This window comes from Pan troglodytes, chromosome 3 (assembly GCF_028858775.2).
Source record: "Pan troglodytes isolate AG18354 chromosome 3, NHGRI_mPanTro3-v2.0_pri, whole genome shotgun sequence".
In the NCBI taxonomy this organism is placed as follows: domain Eukaryota; kingdom Metazoa; phylum Chordata; class Mammalia; order Primates; family Hominidae; genus Pan; species Pan troglodytes.
This window is the reverse complement of record NC_072401.2, coordinates 73853449-73871475: the sequence shown is the minus strand read 5'-3', so window position 1 is coordinate 73871475 and position 18027 is coordinate 73853449. Positions and strand designations below refer to the sequence as shown.

The 18027-nt window shown below is 37.7% G+C and overlaps 1 protein-coding gene across 6 annotated transcripts in view; it reads left to right on the top strand.

Moving 5' to 3' along the window:
• Positions 1-18027, top strand: part of CEP135 (centrosomal protein 135) — a 106321-nt gene that overhangs the window by 51328 nt on the left and 36966 nt on the right. For all 6 annotated transcript variants that reach the window (XM_016951704.4, XM_063808871.1, XM_016951706.4 and 3 more), the window contains 4 exons: positions 1741-1893; positions 2835-2987; positions 6895-6972; positions 13536-13687. In XM_016951704.4, coding sequence (XP_016807193.1) covers positions 1741-1893; positions 2835-2987; positions 6895-6972; positions 13536-13687 — 536 coding nt within the window. The remainder of the gene's footprint in view (positions 1-1740; positions 1894-2834; positions 2988-6894; positions 6973-13535; positions 13688-18027) is intronic.

Here is an 18027-nt window from a genome sequence, read left to right as displayed (position 1 = left end):
ATCTAAATTAGATTGAAAAATCTGAAAGAATTCCTTGGAGAAAGTGACATTTAAGCTGACACCTAAACAGTAATAAAAATAGATTGTCAAATCTTTGTTTATTGAGCTCTCCTTTTCTAGAATCTGTACAGACTGCCTCTTTCTGGAAGATTATTTTGTTTTTCTTTGGGAGAAAGTCTCACTCTGTCCCTCAGGCTGGAGTGCAGTAGTGCGATCATAGCTCACTGTAACCTTGAACTCCTGGGCTGAAGTAATCCTCTTCCCTCAGCCTCCCAAGTAGCTAGGACTACAAGTGTGCACCACTATGCCTGGCTAATTTTTTAATTTTTTGCAGAGGCAGGTCTTGCTCTTTTGCCCGGGCTGGTCATGAATTCCTGGCCTCAAGCAGTCCTCCTGCCTTGGCCTCCCAGAGTGCTAGGATTACAAACGTGAACCACCACACCTGGCCCAGACTTTTTAAATTTAGATATGGTTAGATTACATAGCTTCTTTTATAGTTACATTGGTTAAGTCCCAAAACACTAATCTGCTTTTGTACTATGAAACATCTTGTCCTTTAAAGAGTTCGGATAACTAATCCCATCCATCATGCCTCGGTTTTGCTTATTTAACCAAGGGATTAATTATTTCCAAGTGCAGGTGAGAGGTACCTCACAGATATCTATCATTTACCAAATCTACATTGTATGTGGTATTGGCATAACAGATGTTACATAGTATAGGCCAGGTCTCTTTTCAGTGTATCATATTATCAAATTATCCCTTCTTGGCACTTCTGCATTTAGTGCTTGTAACATTAAGATACCATAGATCCCAAGTCTACATTTGTTATTTTTCTTTTTTTTAATAGGAAAAAGGCATACAAATTTATTTACATGTGCATGGGGAGAATCAGAGTGCTCTCATCTTTATTTTCTACCATAGTGATGAAGACAGTGAATCTTTTGAATTGTACTAAATTGTAGGCATCTTTTAAATTGCACTAAATTGTAGAAATGTTGGAAGTAGTTGCTTATTCAGTGAATATTCTTAATATATACTGCCTGGTAGAAATATTTGCATTTATTTGACTGTATAAAAAGACCTCCTGTAGGTCTGAAGCTGAGACAGTTGGGGGTTGGTATGCCTGGCGTATTGATCTTAGATTCAATCATAGAAAACACTGAGAAATGTGCTAGGCTGTTACAGTTACCTGTACTGGGCGAGCAGGCACACAAGTACCCTGCTGGCCCCTTCTCTGGAGAAGATAAACTAACTAGTGGCTCTAAAAAATTACCAGGCATCAGAATCACTTAGAGGGCTTGATAAAATACAGTTACTTGGCCCTACCCTGAAGTTTCTTGACTGAGTAGGTCTGGGTTGGGCTTCAAACTCCAAAATTTGCATGTCTGACAAGCTTTTAGATACTGCTAATGCTTCTGGTCTGGGGATTATACTTCAAGTACCACGAGTATGAACAACTTTGGGAGAATAAAAATTGAAACATCTCATGGGATCTGATCAAGTCACATCATTGGCAGCTAAGTCTCTTCTGGGAACTTGAAGGCCAGGAAATTTGCCCTGGTACTGCCAGTGCTCTCATCTGCTCTCATCATAGATTTTTAAAACTGTGTTCCTTAATTACATTAAAGGCACTTGTGTTCTTTTTGTCTGGTAGCATCTTTCAGTCAATCTCATCATCAGTATCCTTGTGACAACCATGTGGTGATGATTATATTTTGTTTTTTGATTATGTTTCAGGGTGATTACAATTCAGAAATTCATCAGATCACAAGAGAAAGAGATGAACTTCAGCGTATGCTAGAAAGATTTGAAAAATATATGGAAGATATACAGTCCAATGTTAAATTATTGACAGCAGAAAGAGATAAACTAAGTGTCTTATATAATGAAGTAAGAAATGTATTATAATTAAGCCAATAGATTGTATAGAACCAGTTAACTATAATGGAGCCTGTATATATCTTTCACATTACTATAATATATGGACCTGTGATATTTCTTCATAATTAAAATTATCAGTAGTAGTTTCTACTATCATTCTGTTTCTAAAGCACAAATTTCTCTTATTTTTTCATATTTATTCTTTCCCTTTTCTAGCCTGTCTATGTGTCAGATCAGTTAGAGATAGTCTTCTTTTTCTAAAACTACCTGAAGGCAGGTCTCAGCCTGACTCTGAGCCAAATTTATGCTTGGAATTCAGACGTGGGGAAATGTCTATCAAAACAGTGGGTAGCACCCACTATTTGGATATATTGGCTATTTAGGACTTAGTCTCTAAATACTGTACTCTAGGAAGAGGGAATTGGTATTCAGCTTGGCCCCATTAACAAAGCCTCAGTTGTTAGAGGGCAAGGTAAGTCTGAGCAAAGCATGGTGTCTGTCACCTAAATTTGTTAACATACCCATCTCCCATGAAATCCTACCGCTATTTTGAGAAGGGGAGGAGGCATGCAAGTTAAAGGTCACGTTGAAAGAGTCACTTAATGAGTTTTTTGGGGGGAATTCTGCAGTGTAAATTGATCCACTTCTGGGCTTTCCCCATTGCTAGCTTAGATTTCAGCTTTCTTGGGTCTGCCTAGTTACTTCCTGCTTGTCTGTCTGCTGTCTAGTTTCCAATATTTTGTGGCTGGTGCCTCCCTCAATCCCCTTGTCTTTTTTGTTTTATTATTCTTACTATTTTAATCCTTCTCTCATTTTGTTGGGATTTGCGAAGAGAGTGACGGTAGCATGTGTTCAGTATGCCTTTTTTAACTGGAAACATATCCAAAGTATTTTTTATTTATATCTTTTACTAAAGTGCCTTTTTAATTTATATCTTTTCATTCTTTAAGGCTCAGGAAGAATTATCTGCCCTAAGAAAAGAATCCACCCAAACCACAGCACCCCATAATATTGTTAGTCTTATGGAAAAGGAAAAAGAACTTGCGTTATCTGACTTAAGAAGAGTTATGGCAGAAAAGGAAGCTTTAAGAGAAAAATTAGAGGTAAGAAGATTGACATGTTTTTGAAAGGTAATTTGTTGAGAAAAAGAGGTCTTTGTATATACATTTTCCTGTGAAGTTACTATTGGCCAAATCCAGACCACTTTGTTTATGTATGGCCTGTGAGCTAAGAATGGATTAAGAAGAATATTTCATTGTTGATAAAATGTTATTGGATTACCTTGCTTATTTGTTTATGTATTATCTTTAGTTTCTTTTGTAGTATGACCTACAAAACCTAAAATATTTACTGTTTTTTTACAGAAAAAGTTTGCCAATCCCTGAACTTAATCAGAAGTTTCTCATATGGGAAGACAGTATCTTTGTTTGTTTGTTTGTTTTTGTAACAGCTTTACAGAGATATTCACATACCATACAATTCACCCACTTAAAGTATACCATTTCATTGGTTTTAGCATAGATGCTCTTTGACTTACAATGGGATTACATTCCAATAAACCCATCATAAGTAAAAAAATGTAAGTCAGAAAAAATGCATTTAATACCCCAGTAAACCCATTGTAAAGTCTTATATTGAAAAATCTTAAGCCATTGTTAAGTCCACAGGCTCCTCAACTTATGCTGGGGTTACCTCCTGATAAACCCATAACGAAGTCAAAAATGTAAACCAGGGACTATCTGTATATTCATAGACTTGCTCAACCATCACACAGTCAATTTTAGAGCATTTTCATCACCACAAAAAGAAACTCTGAAGCACATTAGCGTCACTCCCCATTTCTCCCATCCCCTCTTAGCCACAGGCAGCCACCTGTGTCTCTATAGATCTTCCTGCTCTGGATATTTCATATAAATTGAATCACTCGATATGTGATTTTTAAATGTCTGACTTCTCTCATTAGCATAATGTTTTCGAGATTCATCCATAATGTTGCTAGGAACTTGTATACAACTTTTTGTCTGGATATATATTTTCATTTCTCTTGGGTATATTCCTGGTCATATGGTAAGTCTGTGTTTAACCATTGAAGCCAAGCTGTTTTTATTCCCACCAGTAGTGAATAAAAGTTCTAATTTCTCCACACTCTCACCATTACTTGGTACTATCTGCCTTTTGTATTATAGTCATTCTGGTGGGTGTGAAATGTCTCCATTGTGGCTTTGATTTGCATTGCCTTGAGGCTAATGAGGTTGAGCATCTTTTCATATTCTTATTGGACATTTTTATATCCTTTTTTAGAGAAACGTCTGTTCAGATTCCTTGCCGATTTTTAAATTGGGTTGTCTCATTATTAAGTTGTAAGAGTTCTTTATATATTCTACATACAGCCCCTTATTAGATATGTGATTTGCAAATACTTTCCCCCATTCTATGGGTCATTTTTTCACTTTCTCAGTGATGTCTTTGAAAAACAAAATTTTTTAATTTGGATAAAGTCCAATTTAGCTATTTTTTTCTTTAGTTGCTTGTACATTTGGTGCCATATCTAGGGTCAGTACTTTATAGTTTCTTTTATAATCTCCAAAAATATAAGTATATTAATACATATAAAGCACTTAACAATGATTAGCACATTGTAAGTACTAAATCCTAATATTATGGAGTCCATAGTTTATTTGCAATCAGTATTATTGAATTAATGCTTTGAAAGTAGCAGCTAAAATTAGAAATAAAAACATTTAAACATTATAAGCTTAGTCTTTATGTCACAATGTTCAGTTGAAGTTTCACCCTAAATATAACAGTTTAAGAATACTTTTAATTGGAATCTTTTGGAATACTGCTTTCCAGAAAGTGTTTTCTTATAAAAATAAGTGTTAAAATTGCCAAATGGGAAACTTCTGTGCAGTATGGCAGCTTTTAGCACAAGCTACTGACTTATCCTTTTCCATATCTTTTGAAATGACCAAAGAATGTAAAAATAGGATTTTTTAAATGCAGTAGTACTGAAAACTTGGAAAAAGCAACATTTGTATTATCAGAATCCTTCTGGGTTGTAGGAGGCAGGATTTTGTGAGTTTACAACAGATCTTTTACTTAAAAGTGTAACTAATCTCAATCCTTAAACCTTTTCCAGAGTTTCCCATTATTCCACTATCTAACCAGTTGTCAAATCCAAGCATCATCCGTCACTAAGATCTCCCTGAAAGCTCATATCTCTCAATCACCAGGTCCTATCAGTGCTCTCGCTTGAAAAATATTTAACATGTATTAAGCCCTTCCCATGTGAGAGGCTCTGTTCTATTAAGTGCTTTTTACATGGGTTGTCTCAGTGAATCTTCAAATCTTCACAATAGCCTCTTTTTTTTTTTTTTTTTGAGGGGCAGTCCCGCTCATTGCAACCTCCACCTCTCAAGTTCAAGCGATTTAGTAGAGACAGGGTTTCATCATATTGGCCAGCTGGTCTCAAACCCCTGACCTCAGGTGGGGTCCACCTTGGCCTCCCAAAGTGCTAGAATTATAGGCATGAGCCACCATGCCCGACCTGTAATAGCCTTTTTTAATAGGTACTGCTTACAGATGATGTCTCCGAGTTACAGTGAGTTTAAATAACTTGCCCAAGGTCATCCAGCTATGAGTTACAAGGAATCTGGCTTCTGAGCTCACATTACTTTGTCTTGAATTTGTTTACTTCTTTCTGTTCCCCTGCTACCATCCTGTTCTGGTCATTGTTCTCCCTCACCTGCATTATTGTATTATTGGCCCCTGTACTAGCCTTACCTCTCTTAAATCGATATTTCACACTGAAGTCAGAGTTATCTTTCAGAGATATAAATCTGATCATATCACTTCCTATTTAAAATCCATTAACTGTTTTCGAGGACTTCAGTGATTGGCCTTTGCCTACCTCAAGGTCTAGCCTCTTTCCTCTAAACTCATCTCCCCTGTTCACAAGACTCCAGGCTTAATGGACTTTTTCTTGCCACCAGCCTTCTACATAGACTATTGAAAGATTCCTTCACATCTTCCACTCTTCTTGTCTAGCTGATTCCTATTTATCCTTTAAGTCCAGGCCAAACATCATGTCTTTTGATGGGAAATGAACCCTAGAATCTAGATTCCCTTTTGATATTTTGGCATAAAGTTCCTTTTCCTAGCAGAATATTCATGGATTTTATTTTGAGCTTTTATTTAGGTTTTGTCTTTTCTACTAAGCTACAGTAGCTATGCTGTCAGAGACTTCATCCGCTTTACTCACTACTATATTCTTGATACCTTGCTTGGTGCTTGGTATAGAGTATGTACTCAATACTAGTTGAGCGATTAAATAAATACATACAATACAGTGACCCTTTCAACCAAATGTGTAATCTGAACATCAGATGTGTCTGTTTCTTTTTTAATGAATAACAAGGATGGAAATGAATCCATGCTAGAAAAACTCTCAGTGAACACCAAGTTATATTGCTTATCCTAGACTTAGCAGCAGTAAGTTGGATAAAGTAATGTAACCAGAAAAATAGTCCCTGTGTTTATACTGTTGACCAGCCCCTTATTGAAACTCGCATCTCTTGCATGGCCTTGTAGTATTGTGTTTCCTGTGTCTTTCTGATCTTGTCTTCCTTTGCATTTTGTTTCTCTTACATCTCCTCTTATGAGGGCATACTCCTGAGCTTTTTATTTAACCTGCTGGTTTTGTCCTTTTATAGTTGTGCTATTATGGATTAATCTGTATAAATCTTTATAAATGAATCCTTACTAATCTATGTCTTCTACTACAATCACACATGGAGGTAGAGAGTGTAAAAGATGAGAACCTATTGTGCCTTTTTTAAACCAAAAACATCATTTTTGTAAAATGTCTAATGATTTTCTTTCTAAAACATTTCTGTGTTTTATGAAAGGACAAATACAATATAATAGAACTGTAGACTTACATTGCTTACTGTGGTGATTTTGTTTTGTTATCTGATACAAATGAACATTTTCTTTAACATTCTTTTTCAGCATATTGAAGAAGTGAGTCTTTTTGGAAAATCAGAATTAGAGAAAACTATTGAACATTTGACATGTGTTAATCATCAGGTAATGTATCAAACTGGATTTGAGGTATCTTGTGTTATATAACTATGTCAATTACAGTTTTAATACACTATTTTTTAATTTTAATTTTATTTTTATTTTTATTTATTTTTTGAGATGGAGTCTCGCTCTGTTGCCCTGGTTGGAGTGCAGTGGCACAATCTCAGCTCACTGCAACCTCCAACTCCAGCTTCAAGCGATTCTCCTGCCTCAGCCTCCTGAGTAGCTGTAACTACAGTTGCGTGCCACCATGCCCGGCTAATTTTTTTTGTATTTTTAGTAGAGATGGGGTTTCACCATGTTGGCCAGGCTGGTCTCAAACTCCTGACCTGACATCGTGATCTGCCCACCTCGGCCTCCCAAAGTGCTGGGATTACAGCATGAGCCACCACGCCTGGCCTAATACACTGTTTTATACAATTACAATTACAATAGCTGGGCATGGTGGTGCACACCTGTAGTCCCAGCTGCTTGGGAGGCTGAGGTGGGAGGATCACGGGACCCCAAGAATTAGAGGCTGCAGTGAGCCATGATGACGCCACTGCACTCCAGCCTGGGCAACAGAGCAAGACTACAACTCCAAAAAAAAAATCACAAAATAGTATACTAGAAAAGCTGTATAACAGCAGTTAGGAGTGTGTACTCTGAAGGCTGATTACTTGGGTTCAGATCCATCTTTGCCTCCTATTACCTGCAGGCAAGTTGCTTGACCTTTCTGTTCCCTGATTTCTTTATTCGTAAGTAAGAATAGTGCTAGTACTTACTCCTTAGGGTTTTTGTGAAAATTAAATGAGTTAATACATATAAAGAACTTAGAAGCGTGCCTGGCATATTGTAAGCTCTTAGTAGGTATTAGCTATGATTATTGTTGTTTTGCTGTTATAAAAAAATCATATAGGCCAGGCATAGTGGCTCATGCCTATAATCCCAGCACTTTGGGAGGCCAAGGTGAGGCAGGTGGATCAGTTGAGCCCAAGATTTTGAGACCAGCCTGGGTAAGATAGTGATACCCCATCTCTACAAAAAATTTACAAATTGGCCAGGCATGGTGGCATGCACCTGTGGTGCCAGCTACTTGGGAGGCTGAAGTAAGAGGATCACTGGAACCTGGGAGTTCAAGGCTGCAGTGAGCTGTGATCACACCACTGCACTCCAGTCTGGGTGACAGAGCAAGACCCTGTCTCCAAAAAAAGAAAAAAAAAATTATACAGACGTAGAGTAAAAAGAGAAATTCACTTCCATTCTTTATTACTCTCTCTGGAGATAGGATTTTTAACAATTTGGTATGTTTCTGTTTTTATAATTTCAACTTTTATTTTAGATTCAGGGGTACATGTACAGTTTGTTATATGGGTATACTGTGTGATGCTGAGATTTGGGGTACAATTGATCCCATCACCCAGGTAGTGAGCATAGTACCCAATAGTTTGTCAATCTTTGATGTGTTTTGTTTTGGCTGGCTTCTATTACTATGCCTTCACTGTTTTAATATATTTGCCTTCTAATTCTGTCATCTGAGTTGGTTGAAGTGTCACCTCATCATGGATTATATTTTCCTGTATCTTTGTGTGCCTGGTAATTTAATTTTAGGTTGGATGCCAGACATTGTGAATCTTACCTTCTTGGTTGCTAGATAGTTTGTATTACTATGAAATACTATTGAGGTTTGTTCTGGGATGCAGTTAAATTATATGGAAGTAGCCTGATCCTTTTCAGTCTTGCCGTTAAGCTTTGTTAGGTGGGATCAAAGTAGCCTTTAGTCTTGGACTAATTTTTTTTCACTACTGAGATAAAACCCTTTTGAGTACGCTACCTGTTGTCCTATGAATTATGAGATTTTCAAATGACTGATGGGCACAGGAACTTTTCCTGGCCCTGCATGAGCTCTGAGTATTGTTCCCTCTAATTTGTTCGTGGTTCTTTCCCTGGCCTTGGGTAGTTTACTCTGTGCTGAGCTCTACTCAGCCGAAAACTTAAAGGGTACCCTTTATAGATCTGTGGAGCTCTCACTCTTTGCACCTCTCCTCTAATACCTGTCCTGCAAACTTTAGCTGCCTTGGCCTTCTTTGACTGTCATGCCTGTCTTCTGAACTTGGGGCAGACCACTGGGTTCCATATCGGTTCCTTTCCCTGTGTCACAGTTTGGAAGTTCTCCAGGCAATAAGTTGGAGCAAATGTAAAGCTCATCACATTTGTTTCCTGTCTCTCAGGGGTCACCGGTCATCATTGCCTGATGCCTATTGTCCTGAAAACCATTGTTTCACATATCTAATCCAACTTTTTAGTTATTTCAGGCGGAAGAGTAAATCTGGTCTCTATCACTCCAGCTTGACCAGAAGCTAAAAGCAGTAATATTAATTACTGGAAAATGTATCTGAAGAAAGTACTAGAAGTCATTGGAAAGAAACAAAGAAATAAGAAAATATTTTAAAAGTTAAAATGTTGGAGAATAGCCTGAGAAGATCTAATATTCAGACTAATATTTAGTTAGGACTCAAGGAGGACATAATAGAATGTGGGAGAGAGAGTATTTGAAGAGATAATGATTGATGATTTTCTAGATATGAAAACACAGGAACCCCCTGATTCAAAATGAATTCCAAAAGCATGACAAATCCCAAGCAAGATAAATAAAAAGAAAATGCATACAATTTTAGTAGTCATGAATAATACAATTTACCTATGGATAAATTTACAGAATCTTTATAGGAAACATTATGCAACCATATTGAAAGTCATTAAAGAAAGCCTAAATAAGTGGAGGATTATATCAGGTTTATAAAAAAGGTTATAAAAATAACATAAATTTTCCCCAACTTGATCTGTAGAGTTGAGGTAGCTGTAGCTGAAATCCCAATAAGAGTGTGGGGGGCGGGGGATGAGGGGGAAGAATTGACAATAGATCTTAAAATTTACTTGAAAGCAAAAAGCCAAGAATCACATAGAAGTTTTAAAGAAGAACATGGTGCTAGACTTGTCCTCCCAGATGTGAAGCCTTTAGAGTCATAGTAATACGTAATAGGCTGGGCATGATGGCTTACGCTTGTAATCCTAGCTCTTTGGGAGCCAGAGGCAGGAGGATCACTTGAGGTTAGCAGTTCAAGACCAGCCTGGCCAACGTGGTCAAACTCCATCTCTACTAAAAATACAAAAATTTGCCAGGTGAGGTGGCACGCGCCTGTAGTCCCAGCTACTTGGGAGGCAGAGACAGGAGAATCACTTGAACCCAGGAGGTAGAGGTTGCAGTGAACTGAGATCATGCCACTGCACTTCAGCCTGGGTGACAGAGCAAGACTCCGTCTCAGAAAAAAAAAAAAAGGCTGGGCGTGGTGGCTCACGCCTGTAATCCCAGCACTTTGGGTGGCTGAGGCAGGCGAATCATGAGGTCAGGAGATCGAGACCATCCTGGCTAACACGGTGAAACCCCGTCTCTACTAAAAAAAAATACAAAAATTAGCCGGGCGTGGTGGCGGGCGCATGTAGTCCCAGCTACTCGGGAGGCTGAGGCAGGAGAATGGCGTGAACCCAGGATGCCGAGCTTGCAGTGAGCCGAGCCGAGATCACGCCACTGCACTCCAGCCTGGGAGACAGAGCAAGACTCCGTCTCAAAAAAAAAAAAAACATAATAAAACAACAGGGATTGGGAGAGACTGATCAAACCCAGTAGAGAGCAAACCCACAAATGTAAGAATTTGATCTGTGAAGTAACTCAGATCAGTGGGAAAAGGAATGATTATTCACTAATTGTTTCTCAGACTATTGGCTATTCATATTTTAAAAGGAAAAAATTGGATCCTAACTCAAATATGCCACACCCAAAAATCAGTTAAAGGTTACTTACAGCCTTGAATGTTCAAGATATTACTACATTTTTAAAAGAGGTGCAGAAGATCTTTTTGACCTTGGAGAAATAATAATATCAGTCATTTATATAGCATTCACTATGTTTCAGATACTTTTCTCAACATTTTATACCCAATTATTTTAATTTTCATAACAGTCATATAAAGTAAATGCTAATATTGTCCTCATTTCACAAATAAGGAAACTGAGGCAGAGGGGAAACTTGCCTAAGATCACACAGCTAGCAGGTGTCTGGTGCCAGAATGTGTGCCCCTAAACAAGACACAAACACAAATAAGTTTATTCCTTAAAGGAAAACACTGATAAATAGGACCACATTGGCAAAAAAAAATCTTTGTTTATCTACTTAACTATAAATTGAAAAGATAAGCCACTGATAGAACAATTTGCTACACATTTAATCCCCCTCCCCTGAAAAAGCCTCAACAGAAGTTGTGAATAAACTCTTTATGGAGGAAGAAATTACAAATGGCTAATAAACATAAAAGATATTCTACCTCAATAGTGGGGGAAATGTAAATTAAAACAGTAAAATCATTTTACATCAAGGCATTAGAAATTATAAAGTTGTAACATATATTAGCAAATATGTGTAGCTCCTAGGAGTGCAAACTTCATATCTGTTCCAAAAAAATTGGTGTTATCTAGCAAAGGCATACCCTATGAGCCAACAATTCCCTTTCTAGATATGTACCAGATATGATGGAGCTCAGCAAAATATGATCCCCAGGGCAAATGCAGCCTCCAGTCTGTTTTTGCAGCATGGTTTTGCTCGTTTATTTACATATTGTCTGTGGCTGCTTTTGTGCTGTGATGGAGTAGTGGTTACTGATCCATCTTCTTTTTTCTTGTAAATTTTTTTCCTTTTGTTAGTAATTGACTTTGTTTTGGTTTGCTTTGCTTTTTGTTACCTGGTTTTCATTGAACCTATTGCTAATTTTTGTCAAGAGTTCCAATATCTCTGACTTATGCCTTTAAATATGTTTTGAATATACAAACATCAGTTTCAGTTTTTTCTTCTAAAAACCTCGCTTCTAGAGCTGTGTATTCTTATTCCTTTACTGTCATTTTAGCAATGCTTTCAGAGGGAGGGGAGATAAAATATGTGTCGTCAGTCCACAGTTTTAACTGGAAGACTTACATTTATTACTAATATTTATTGGTTTTGAAATTTAAATGTAGGTCATTTTCCCATCTAGAATTTATTTTTGTATGTAAAATAAAGAAGAAATCCAGCTAAGTTGTTTTTCCAGTGACTGTTTGTCCCTACACTTATTTATTTATTTTAAAGAGACAGAGTCTTGCTCTGTTGCCCAGGCCGGAGTGCTGTTGTATGATCATAGCTCACTGCCTCCTCCAACTCCTGGGCTCAAGCAATCCTCCCACCTCTTCAGCCTCCCTAGGAGCTAGGACTACAGGTATACCATCATGCCCGGCTAATTAAAAAAAAAAATTTTATTGTAGAGACAGGGTCTCACTGTGTTTCCCAGGCTGGTCTCAAGCTCCTGGCCTCAAGCAATCCTCTTGGCCTCAAGTGGTCCTCTTGCATTGGCCTTCAAAGTACTAGGCTTAAAGGTGTGAGCCACCATGCCCAGCCCCCTACTCTTATTTTTTAAGTTTATCCTTTTCCTACTTCCCAAAAATGCTATCTTTTCTAAATTTACATCTGTGCATGATATTTTTCACTGTTTTCACTTTCATAAATTTGCTTGCGCATTTGTATGTGAAATCTTCACTGTTCTAATTATAATAACTTTTTTTTTTTGAGACAGAGTCTCACTCTGTTGCCCAGGCAGGAGTACAGTGGCGTGATCTCGGCTCACTGCAACCTCTGCCACCAGGGTTCAAGCGATTCTCCTGCCTCGGCCTCCCAAGTAGCTAGGACTACAGGCATGTGCCACCACGCCTAGCTAATTTTTTGTATTTTTTCGTAGAGATGGGGTTTCACCGTGCTAGCCAGGATAGTCTCCATCTCTTGACTTCATGATATGCCCACCGCGGCCTCCCATATAATAACTTTATAGTTTGTTTTGATATCTCATAAAGCAAGTATACTTGTATTTTTTCCAAAAATTTTTCCTGTTTTTTTCTTTTTTTTTTTTTTGTAAATGAATTTAGAATCAAATCTAAGCCATCCCCATTTTTAAAAAGCTTTTGTTAGAATTGTATTGGAATTCCATTGAATTTACTATTATTTGAGGAAATTTTAGTGTATTTACAATATTGTGCTCCCATCAAGAAACATTGTGTGCCTTTACATTATGTCAGGTTATATTCTGTGCTTTTCAGGAAAATTATACTGTTTCTTCACATAGATCTTGCCCACTTTGTGTTTGGGTTACAGTGTTTTGTGCTGTGTTTTTTTCCCCTCAATTCAGTCCTATTTACTTATTGTGTTTTAGAAATTCCCCAAAATTTTCACTCTGCCAGTGGTTTCCTTCCTGTTTCATTGCTGTTATAGATATATTCTTTTCTCTTCGTGCTTTTTATATTTTGTTTGTATCTTTAATGGTAGTGAGGAAAAAGAAATTTTACACCCATTCTGACTCTTAGAACCTAAACTGTACACATGACTTATAAAGTTTTTTTAAAAATAAATCTATTTTCTTAGTTTTCTTCTGGAAATATTATTAAAGAGTGCCTAAGAAAAATATCATTAACGTATTAAGATATATACCTACTTTTTTTTATTTAAATTATAGCTTGAAAGCGAAAAATATGAATTAAAGTCTAAAGTGTTAATAATGAAAGAAACAATAGAGTCGTTAGAGAACAAATTAAAAGTCCAAGCTCAAAAATTTAGCCATGTGGCTGGTGACTCATCTCATCAGAAAACAGAGGTGAACTCACTTAGGTAAGTTTATTCAAAATTTTCTAATTTCATTTCTGGGAATGTGTTTGTGGTTATGTAAAGTTTATAACCATGGCATTTTGGACTGGGCCTTTGTGCAGTAGTTTTAGAAGTTGGCTTTGCAGTAGACTCACCTGGGAGCTTTTGAAAAGTATGAATTTAAGGGGCTGATTTTGGGAGGTTCTAATTCACTGAGAATCTACTGGGGTAGGTTTTGGGTATCTGTGTTTTTTAAAAGAGATTTCACAGATTAATATGATTGCAGGCAAAGTTTTTCAACCTTCTTCCTTTTGAAATCCTCTTAAATACTTCAGATCATTTGTATTTCATAGTGTAAGATACTGAAAATTACAGAATTGTTTACTACCTATGCCATTTTCTTTCTCTTTCTTGCCTCTTTCAGTGAAACGTAAAGTCAAAGAATTTATCTCCAATTTTTAACCCTTTCTGACTTAGAAACAGAAGTTTTTAAGTAGGGAGGTAAGACATATGAATAGTGTTCCTTTTAGGAAGCTAACTTTGGTGGAAATATGGAACATGGATTTCAAGTCTTAGAGATTGATGGCAAAAAAAGGAGACCGAGGATCTGGACTGAAGCAGTGGTAATGAACTTAGAGAACAGAGACCAAATTTAAGAAACACTTTTTACATAAAATCAAAAGGTTTAGATGACTAATATGGGGCTGAGAAATACGATAAGTAGAACATTTACCTTAGCATATTGGGTTGTTGGTTAGTCATTAATTAATTTAGAATACAGAAGACTCAGAATACTCAAGGAAACAAAAGGCAAACAAAGCTTTTTTTCTGGTCAGAGTAGCTGCAATAAGTAACAAGATACTGAAGGTCGGAATAAGGGGACCACTCTGAAGAATCTGAGGAAACACCTCTCTCTAAATTACATTTGCAGTCAGAATCAGGAAAAGATTTTCAAATGTCAGCAAGACATTACATCTGTGAAACATTTAGTCATGAAACAGTGACAACTTGAGATCAGAAAGGATTATAGTAATGACACTTTAAAAAAAAGATTTAACAAATTAAAACTGAAAAGTTAGTGAATGGCATTGGATATTGGCAGAAAACTGAGTTGGTGAAATAGAAAAAACAAACTGATGAAAGTCACCCAGAACTCCAAAGAACAAAAGTAAATGATGAGAAAAAAGACATAGTTCCAATATACAAAAAACTAGGAATCACAAAAGTATATAGTAAACAGAGCAAATACAAGAATCAAAGGAATTAGGAAAAGAAAAGTCTGAGACTGTAGTTCATAAGGGTTCTCTGATTGTCTAATGACTTAATGAAGTAAGACCAAGAACTGGGTGTGTCTAGTTAATTAAGGAATACTATATTAGCGACTCATAAAGAGTATCTTCAGTTTTGTTCTTTTGCTTCTCTGACGATAGTTTTGATAGGTTAGACCTCAGGAAGAACTAAAGTAGATACTGCTTTTTTCTTTGCTTTTTTCTGTAAGAGGAGAGCTGAACGGACTGGTATCTCCTCTGGCTCATGTCTGGATTCAGCTCTAAAGTACAGATAACATGACATATTCTTGTCATCCAGAATTTCACTTGTCACTTTCGTGTCCAGCTGACTGGATCTAGCATGTAATCCATTTTGTTTTTCCTTGAGATTATGGCTGAAACACCTCTTTTCCTCACAGGAGGCTGTTTCCAGTCTTAGAAGGCAGAGCTCTCAGTGCCCTTTCTTGGATAACCTAGCCTATAGCTCCTTTGGAGTTTTATTTCTTGTACTACTACTAATATCCTTTTCTCTTATGAGCTCAATCAGCCTCTTCCCTCACCTAGGAGTAATTCAGTCACTGGGCCATTGTGAGAATTTCTGTCTACCTTTCTACCAGGTTACCTTGTATAACCTGGGGATATGGCATTATTTCATAACTTTGTTTTGCTCTAACAGAAAAATATGACTTATCTTGTCTCTTAGGAAAGTGTATCAATCATATTCTCCATATCAGTAAGTATTGGTAGAACCATGAGTTGAAACCATTGAATCCAAGTCTAAAGCGAAACCAAATACAAACCATGATACCCGGCACTCTTGGGAAGTAAAACTACATTATCTAAACCTTTTGCCACTTTCAGTATGATTAATAGAGCTCTTGCTACCCCTTTGATCACATCATGTTCTCTTTTCCTTGACATGAAGACATTTAAGAAGCTGAGAGTCAGGGCCAGGCATGGTGGCTTATGCCTATAATTTCAACACTTTGGGAGGCCAAGGTGAGAGGATTACTTGAGCCCAGGAATTCAAGAGCAGCCTGGGCAATGTGGTGAAACCTTATCTCTGCAAAAAATACAAAAGTCAGCCAGGCATGGTAGCATGTGCCTATATCCCTAGCTACCCGAGAGGCTGAGGCAGGAGGATTGCTTGAGCCTAGGAGTTCAAGGCTACAGTGAGCTGTGCTCATGCCACTGTACTCCAGCCTGGGTGACAGAGTGAGACTGTCTCAGATAGATAAGGCATATATGTTCCTTTCCATCCCCCTGAGGTACCCATCTTCATTTTCCCCTCTTGCTTCAGGCTTTTTCCACCACATTTTATTACCAACAAACAGGCTTTTCTATATCAAGCATAATCTTTTTTTTTTTTTTTTTTGAGACGGAGTCTTGCTCTGTTGCCCAGGCTGGAGCTCAGTGGCACGATCTTGGCTCACTGCAACCTCTACCTCCCAGGTTCAAGCAATTCTCCTGCCTCAGCCTCCCGAGTAGCTGGGATTACAGGCGCCTGCCACCATGCCCGGATAACTTTTGTATTTTTAGTAGAGAAGGGGTTTCACCATGTTGGCCAGGCTGGTCTCAAACACCTGACCTCATGTGATCCATCCGCCTGGGCCTCCCAAAGTGCTGGGATTACAGGTGTGAGCCACATGCCCGACCTAAGCATAGTTTAATTGTCCAAATAGAGAATCTTTTGTCTAGTTTCTTTGTCTGTTGTCAGAGCACATAATATAAAATCTCACTTTTAACCATGTTTTAAAGTTAAATTACTGTCATCTCCCTTTAATTACAGCATTTAATGAGATCTGGCATTTTATACCCCAGATCAAAGCTACAGAATGCTGTAAAGGAACTTTTGTCTACCCGGGAAGGTTAGTCCCCCAGAGCATGCTAGCCAGTCTTTAGAGCTGAGGTCAACAGTCTTTTTTTTTTCCTTGTAAATAGACAAGAGTCAATATTTTAGACTAAGCTTATCCAACCCACCGTATTTTGTTGTTGTCTGTTTTGTTTTGTTTTAGGCTTTCAGCAGCCTGAAGCCATGGTTTTTAGTCTGTCTCTAGTAATAAGCGAAACAGAGGGTTGAGGAAGAGACTTTACTGGCCCAACCAGAAACAGAACCTAAGAACCTGTGACTGTATTATCTCACTTGGACACCCTGTTAGACTGTGCCGGCTATATAGTTTATGTCACACCTGCTTAACACTGCCCTTGTAGCTTGAAAGTAGCCCTAGGCAATATATAAAATGAAGTAGTGTGGTATGGACGCTGAAATTTTGATTTCATATAATTTTCATATGTCACTAAATAATAATTTTCTATTGAAATTTTTTTTTAGTCGTTTAAACATATAAAAACCATTTAAACATGTAAAAACCATTTACACCACTCAGGCCTTACAGAAATTGGCATCCGGCTCTAGTTTGTCAACCCCTGCTCAAGGAAAAATTGTTTCCAGCCCAGTTAGACAATTCAGTTTTCTCAGTCAACCCCCTAGTAAACATCCTTAAGCCTCACAACTGCCAGCTATGAGGCTCTAAACAATGAGAATCCTGCAGCTGAAAATACTGTCAGACTGTCCTCAGTTCACCTTAGTCTTTATCTGTGTATGTTCAAAACCAGAGGGTATACTCTTATCTAGGATCAAATAGATGCTGTAGCAGATTTTCCTGGAAATGACCCATAAAGTCTATCCCATATATATTAGTTGTTTTACTAGGATTTCTTTAGGTGTATTCAGAAAACCAAATGTAACTAGTCTCCCATGAGAAGTATTTATTTGTTAAGGTAATTGATAACCATTTTATTTTATTTTACTTATTTTGAGACAGGGTCTCACTCTGTCAGGCTGGAGTGCAGTGGCACAATCATGGTTCACTGAAACCTTGACCTCCTGGCTCAAGCAGTCCTCCCACCTCAGCCTCCTGAGTAGCTGGGACTATAGGCATGCACCACTACACTCAGCTAATTTTTAAAAATTTTTGTGGAGACAGGGTCTCACAATGTTGCCCAGGCTGCTCTTGAGCTCCTGGGCTCAAGAGAGGACCATTTTAGGTAAGCCAAAGAAGACTCATAAGTTATCTGGATGCTTAAGAACTGTCT